The sequence below is a fragment of the Colias philodice genome, chromosome 29, assembly GCF_061535455.1.
Source record: "Colias philodice isolate Cphi_HAF_F1 chromosome 29, ilColPhil1 Martin Lab GWU primary, whole genome shotgun sequence".
Taxonomy (NCBI): domain Eukaryota; kingdom Metazoa; phylum Arthropoda; class Insecta; order Lepidoptera; family Pieridae; genus Colias; species Colias philodice.
Window position 1 is genome coordinate 2,043,087 of NC_143114.1, and position 8,335 is coordinate 2,051,421.

Sequence of the window (8,335 nt, forward strand, 5' to 3'; positions counted from 1 at the left end):
AATGCTGATACTAAATACACTACAGAAAAACTGTGAACGTTGTATATAAAAACATAACGGCCCGCTCCGGCTTCGCACGGCCACGGGTATAAAATATATAGCCGGCCGCCGCAAACGCTACGTCCCACAATTTTTAAATCTGTAATATCTTCGAAAATATTCACTTAACACTAGAGCGCTCGCGCCTAAAATTTTCCTTGAGTGCACGCGTGGGTCACATATGTCACCCAATACGACGCACGTTTTTTTTTCATAAAAATCGTAGTTAAAAAAGTAAACGAAGTACTTATTTATGAATCAACTTTATTTTTTAGTGATGAAACAAAAAAAATATCAATATTTTCTCATTTTACTTAAATTATGAGCTAAACATAAACCTCTGTGAAAAGTAACTAATTTATTACTTATAGTGATCAATCAGTTTTTTTACTTTGGAAACTACAAATTTGGTAAAAATAATCATCTAATTATAAAGTTTAAGAATAAGTTGTTCTTATCCAATAAAATTTTATTTTCAACTAGGTTTCCGCCCGCGGCTTCGCTCGCGCAGTCAAAGAAAACCCGCATAGTTCCCGCTCCCGTGGGATTTCCGGGAGTGCGTCATATACCCGCGATAAAAAGTAGTCTATGTCCTTCCTCGGGTATCAAAATATCTCCATACCAAATTTCATAAAAATTGGTTCAGTAGTTTAGGCGTGATTGAGTAACAGACAGACAGACAGAGTTACTTTCGCATTTATAATATTATAGTATGGATGAAAAATAAGTATGTCCTAGCACTCGAATATGAGTATTTTATTTCGATTTTAGTTACCCATATATTAATAATTTCTTAAAAGTATAAATTGATCATAAGAGCAGTAAAAAATAAAAGCGGTATACTTGATTTTCACTCGTAATTGTATGATTTCAAAAACTTCCTAGAACGCTCGCGCGGGGGACATGCGTCACCCATGTACTTTTATATTTTCGCAGAGTACACTTCGTTGCACCAAGGAAGCTGATACGCTGCTAAAATGTCCGGTGATTGGTAGTCGGGGAATACCTGAGACAACAACACTCAAGCACGATTGTTTAAAAAAATATTTAGCAATATATAGCACTGGGTGACCTATGTCCCCCGCGCGTGCGCTCTAGTGTTAAATCATACGGTGTAAAGAGCCATATAGATCTATATTAAATGAACAATGTATTCAAGGTATTTAATTGGTTAAGGATTAATGCTGTAATGCACGCGGCTTCGCCCGCTTTGTCTAAACCCTAATAAATAAATAAATAAATAAAAATCGTTTTTTTAGAAACAATACATACATACAAAAATAATTTAGACACGACGATCAAACTCAAACTCAAACTCAAACATTCATTTATTCAATTAGACTACTATTTAGTAGCACTTTCGAATCGTCATTACATAAGTATTTTTAACATTTACCAACTCTAATCGAAATCGCCTCAACTACTCGACGCCTTCCTCTCCAGACTTAGCCAGTATTGTTAACTTAACTTATATACTACTAGAGGTCCGCCCCGGCTTCGCCCGTGGTACATATTTCGCAATAAATGGTAGCCCATGTCCTTTCTCGGGTATCAAAATATCTCCATACCAAATTTCATGCAAATTGGTTCAGTAGTTTAGGCGTGATTGAGTAACAGACAGACAGACAGAGTTACTTTCGCATTTATAATATTAGTATGGATTACATCCATAGACCATACTAATATTATAAATGCGAAAGTACCTAACTCTGTCTGTCTGTCTGTTACTCAATCACGCATGTAATTTGGTATAGAGATATTTTGATACCCGAGAATGGACATAGGCTACTTTTTACCCCGGGACATAGGATAGCGTTTTATTCCGGAAATCCCACGGGAACGGGAACTATGCGGGTTTTTCTTTGACTGTGTGGGCGATGCCGAGGGTGGAAAGCTAGTAGGTATTTTTATAAAATAGAGAATCATTAAGAACTAATTGAGGTTAAAAATAACACTATAGGCTTATTATAGGTATACTTACTTAACCTCTTGAATCACTCTTGTGATGCCTGCCTCGTTTAGCTCATCGAATATTGATTATTGAATACTATGGTATTTCGATATATTTTCCAGACAGTTTACGCTGTGAATTGAACTGAATGACTGTGTCATGAAGATGGTAAATAACAAGACACTAATCACTATAAAACTCATATAGGTACCTAGTATAAAACAAAGTCGCTTTCTCTGTCCCTATGTCCCTTTGTATGCTTAAATCTTTAAAACTACGCAACGGATTTTGATTTAGCAGTTTTTTTAATAGATATGGCGTTTAAAATCTGTCAATTATTTTCAATTTTAATACAAGCGAAAAATTAATCAAAAGAAAATACAACTTTTAAATATTAATTTAACTGAATAAAAATAGTAATTTGTCATCATTTAAATATATTAATTCGTCATTATTAATTACGCATTGGTTACATACAATGCTAATTAAAAGCGCTTGCTATCTACACATAACCACTAACTTCAGCATCATGGCTTCACGCGTCATATGAGGAAAATATCTCAAAAACAACCATGTTCATTTATATTTATAAACAGTTTTAGAACCTGCATGTTTGTTATATGTATATTCAAATTTAAATTCGTTATTCATTATTTGTTTATTTATTTATCGAAAATGATTTTTTTTCTCATAATTTGTATTATATCTAACTATTCACTTATTTATTGATCGGAAGCATTGAGATAATATTACTACGTATGGAGGAGTCACCACGAACAAAATCTGTGCGCCATTTTTTGCTCTAACTAAGTTTTAAAAATTATTATCTAGTTAGGTACTTACCGATGAAAGTTATTCCTTTGCACTTTTCCGTATTATTTGTATTATTTGTGCAATATCGTAACACACACGAAGGCATATTTGATGCGTTTCACTTTAAAACCATTAAAAAAAACCGCTCAACATACGCCACATGGCGTATGTTGAGTGGAACATAAGTGATGTAGGCGGTGTCGTCTCCATATTAATATTATCTCAATGATCGGAAGGAAGTTTTTTTTCATTATTAATTGCTCCTTAAATGCTCCATCAGGATCAGTAATTGCTCCACTTCTATAATTATTAGTTTATTTATAATTAATTAAAAAAAAATATATATTATTGTTAAAAAAGCTTTGACTTTTTCTTTACTAAGGACAACCCTGACATTGAATTCTTTGAAAATCTCTCAATTCTCGTAATAACTTCGTGGTTATAATGTTGTACTAAACAGAGCTTCTACTAACGCCTTACGCCTGCATATAATATTATAAAAAAATAAAAACGAAAATCAATAAAAATTACAATACTTTCGCCTCTATCGATAATATCGAAAATTTCAAAAAGGGATAATTTGCGCCTGTAATCACTACATATATTAGCAACATAATAAAATAATAATCTAGTGTACCTATCTATTGTTTTTTATACGAATTTATTTAGGTCATTCGGCCGCGAAAATTCCAATATTTTAAATATTTTTTTAAAAATCGTGTTTTTGAAATAAAACTCTGGGTGTTCTACTCGTGCATTTAAAAAGAGCCCTTAGATATTTCCAATAAAACAAGAATGTCACTTTTTCGGGCCTAACGACCAACAGGAGTGGAGACTGGAGCCACGGGGGTGAAACCGCGCGGAGCAGCTAGTTATTATATAAAAATATTGTCTTGAGTTTCGACATCCATTTTACAGTGTTAATAACCAATAAATATCGCACTAAATATGTACATATCTACAAACGTTATTTACATAAAGATTGATGCTGATGCATATTAAAATAGCCCTATAGTTTACAAAATTAAGTTTTAATTTATTCTAACTGAACTTTGCCACGCTTTATCAATGCACACCAAAAATATTTAGGAATGAGAAATGAGGAAAATATCAAACAATCCTGCAAGTGGATGTGGAGCTTTTCAATTTTTAAGCGTATGTATTTATATGTTGCCAACTCATTTGTTATCACAAAGACTTTGTGTACAAAACCACGGCATTCATATTAAATTAATCATCATAGTGTTTAGTGTCTCATTAACAAGACTTTCACAATAATTGTTTATAACAATCATGACGTTACTTACTAAAACTAATATAAAATAAGGAAAACTGAATGTTAGGTGCATACATATCCACAGACGTACATCGTGCGTCACAAAAACCTGTATTTAAATAAGCCAAGAGTCGAAATGATTCACTCTGCAAAATGTTGTTACCGCTATACACGGTTGCCGCGTTAGCAAATATAATCGCGAAGGCAAATAATTATAATATCAACACCGCTTACGATCCTGACTTTGATATAAGAGTGAAACGTTATGTAAACAACGACGGAATCAACAAAAATGATATTAGTCGTGATGTGAATGTGAATTATGTGCAGAATATTGATAAAAAACACGAACACAAATTTGTTGACGGTGTTAACGAAGATTCCGAACCAGTAAACATATATTTTGACGAGGATAAACAGGAAAATGATTTCAATAAGGAAATTGGAATTGATTCCAATAAACAGATAGTGCCAAAAGGATATGGTGTTAATAAATTAAATGGTGGTTTTAAGGACAATAATGATATTACAACTAAACAATTTTCCACTGTAAATGAGTTAATAAGTCCAAATGAAATTTACCCCGATAAATCGATATTAAACAATAAATATGAAAAACTAATCATTCAAATAAACAATGACCAAATGAAAGAAAAACATAATGAGAGACAAAAAAGAAGTTATTATTTACCTATCTATATGCCTGCTACACATGGTAAGGTCAATGCAACGGAAATACAAAATAAAACAATTGTTTATTATTATAAAATAAGCGATACTATAATACCAAAATATAATCATAAAAAGAGTAACAGTAATATTGGACAGGCAATTCCGATGGAGAAAAACAATACCTTTTCTATGAAGAATCACACAAAATCTGAGAATTCATCTTCAAATAGCCAGGGGTCAAACATATTTCCGGATTTATCTACAAAAAACTATACAAATTCTATAAATAACACCACGAATTTACCAACGACTCAAAATCCATTAAATTCAACAACAGAGGAAATTGATTCTTATGAAATGTATGAGGACTACGATAATGGAGGAAATTTCGTTTGGACTGTACCCAAAAAGGTAGACATTTATCATCCCACTCCTAAAGTAGACAAAAACCCAGCGGACACTCAAAAAAATAAAACAAAAGGAGAAAAACAACTAGAAATTAACTTTAATACTGCAAATAAATCATCCACACTTGAAAGGAAGAACGACACTAAATCTCAATTTAATAACACGAAATCCCTCTCAGGTAATTCTTCGGAGGGGGACGTTAAAGAAATTAAACAAACCAAAGATATATTTAATCAGAAAGATAGTCATTACCGAGTTGCCCGCGCTACGAAACAACAAAAAGAGTTAGATTTCGAACTAGATTATGAAAATTATGGTGACTTCATCGTGCACAGAAGACCCAAGCCCGCAGCGCCTAAGAAAAAAGGAAAACCGATGAACAAAGATAAAAAAAATAATACTATACCAAGACCTAAAGATGACAAAAACAATTCCACTCCGCGCCCACCTTCGACACCGCGTAATGATCCTAAAAACAAACAAATTAATCAGAACACAAATAAATTTACACCACGACCACAAACGACAACAAAGGCTAATAAAAAACATTCAAGTGCTGATTCCAGTGAATCCAACGAAAGCGTCGAGAGAACTAAAATTTCATTGAAAAACAACGATTTTAACTTGTTCAGTCGCTGGCATAGTATTGGTCGTAAAAAGCGAAGTTACTATTTGCCCATTCCTGATGGCGAAGACGACACCAGAAGGACTAATGTCAGAGGACGTAAACCAACTCGTGGTTATTATCCCTTGAGCGATTCATACATACCAGGCTACACTGGTGGATACGATATAAGCAATTACGAAGGAGACGTGAGGCCTTACCCAAAAAAGAATGCCTGGACTACACCACCACCAAAATGTAACAATGAAAGAACCTTTGATGATGAGTATGAAGTACAACCTAAAAATAGTCGTCCAACAAATAAAAATCGCAACCATCGAATTGAGCCATTGCCATCCCAACGCGAAGAGTACGAATCAGATGAAGGTATCCTCATTTCTTTATGGAAATCAACCAAATCCTTTTTCGGCAGAAAGCGGCGAAGCATTGACAATGTCTCATCGCACACAGCGCCAATACGCAAACGAAGAAGCGTCTCCGATTTTTTCTACAACATCATTGATAAGGTACAGTCGTTCACGCATGGTAGTCAAGTGGTAATTATAAATGAAACTAATTTTAATGAATCTAAACATAATGACAGTAATAATGATGTATCTAATTATATTGCAGTAAACACGGAGCGCGCGGAACTCATAGATTTTAATGGTAATTGGAACGGTAACGAAAACACACATATGAACTATCAACTGCCTTATGTGTCTGATGAATACCTTAATAATGGGCAAAATATAAATCCAAATGAAAATTTAGTACCTGTTGCTACCACGGAGTTTAACACGAATAATGTTAATACTGAACAGGTAACACCAAAAACAGGTGAAAATATAGATGTAACGTCAGAAGGAACGCTGCAAGCTACTTGTTTTATGTGCAGTTACGCGTCATGCCCGGCAAATCATATACGAAAAGGATTTTACTGTATTCGGATTAAGCGTTAATTTTGTATTTAATAAACGATAAAAATTATCATTTCATTTATTTTTATCCATTTAGTTTACACGAACATATTAAACATAAGATTACCTGAGGCCGTATTACGACCTCTTATTTCCAGACAGATTACGCCGTGAATTGAACTGACTGGCAAATTCATATAATACCATAATTAACCACGGCTGGTTATAGCGATCATAATATGAATTTGCCAGTCAGTTAAATTCACGGTGTAAACTGACTGTGAATAAGAGGTCATAATACGGCCACAGGACCTATTTAAAAAAAATCTTTCCCTTGTCGGATACGTACGTAATCTGTGTAAAGGTTTTTTTTAATAGATAGAGTGATCCAATAGGAAGGTTTTAGTATATAATTTATTAGAGACACAGCGGGCGAAGCCGCGGGCGGTAAGCTAGTAATCTAGACATCCGTAGGGCGAAACCTGGGCGGATCGCTAGTGTATGATATAAGATATTATGATAACAGTTTTACACATTTTAAAATACATTTATTTTTTAACTAAGAAAAGACTCATTTATTTGAACGAATTTTGATTGAAAGCATATTTTTTAGATTTTAAAGTACATAATGGACATAATGTACGACTGCCTTCCAAGCCACAGGCCACTGGTCGTGGGTTCGATTCCCACCCGTGGCAAATATTTGTGTGATGAACATAGATGTTTGCTCTGTGTCTGGGTGTTAATTATCTATATAAGTATTTATTTGAAATTATATATATGTATGTTTATCAGCCATCTGGTTTCCATAACACAAGCGAAAGCTTATATAGTATGGAATCAGATCGTGCCGTGTGTGAATTTAGTCCCGAAATAATCTCAATTCTTCCTTATCCTAAAAGATACAAAATAAAACAAAATACACATTCTATTCTTTATTACACTTACATTTTACAAGTGACTTACATTACTAATATTTTTTACAATCATTATTTTCACACCGTATTTCAAAATCTGTCCAACAGTACATAAAATATAATTATTTTGAGTCCTAGATTTTTAATTGAAAAATTCTGTAATCTGACAAGTATCTATATTATGTGAAAATTGTATTCACAACGCTTTAGTTTTTCCGTTTTACGAAATGAAGATCAAACTGTTAAATGTTTTACTCTTAAAAAATGTTAAGTATGATATCACTACATAGTATAAAACTAAGTCGCTTTCTCTGCCCCTATGTATGTTTAAATCTTTAGAACTACGCAACGGATTGTTACGAAATATTTTTGCGTTTAGTTTTCAAAATACAGGTCTTTGAAGATGTCAGTAACGTGCTGGCCACGGACAATTCGCTATAGCGAAAATTCGCGCGGCGCGACTGGCGGCGCGTCTTGCGAATGAATCAAATGTATGGAAATGTACTGGGCATGCCACGCGCAGCGGCGACCAGCGAGACGACCGGCGAATTTCCCCGAGCGAATCGCGCGGCACGACTAGCGATCGAAACAAATGTATGAGTTATTACGGCGCAGGCCACGGAGTCGAGCGGCAGACGCGGCGACTACTCCCGGAGCGAACTTAATTTAAAATAGTTTGTTTTTTTTTTCGCGAAAATGGAGACGGAAGCTTTTATTGCAGAAATTCTAGCTAGA

The 8,335-nt window shown here is 34.1% G+C and overlaps 1 protein-coding gene across 2 annotated transcripts; it reads left to right on the forward strand.

The window, feature by feature from the left end:
• Positions 1–4,150: 4,150 nt before the first annotated feature.
• Positions 4,151–6,771, forward strand: LOC149475777 (uncharacterized). Of its 2 annotated transcripts, none has more exons than XM_089712618.1 (2): positions 4,151–6,320; positions 6,397–6,771. In XM_089712618.1, exons 1-2 carry the CDS (start codon positions 4,233–4,235, stop codon positions 6,397–6,399), a joined length of 2,091 nt encoding a protein of 696 aa, XP_089568744.1. In that variant the 5' UTR covers positions 4,151–4,232; the 3' UTR covers positions 6,400–6,771. The 2 variants fall into 2 exon arrangements, with proteins under 2 accessions (XP_089568744.1, XP_089568745.1); XM_089712619.1 differs by having other exon boundaries at positions 4,156–6,290.
• Positions 6,772–8,335: the final 1,564 nt, after the last annotated feature.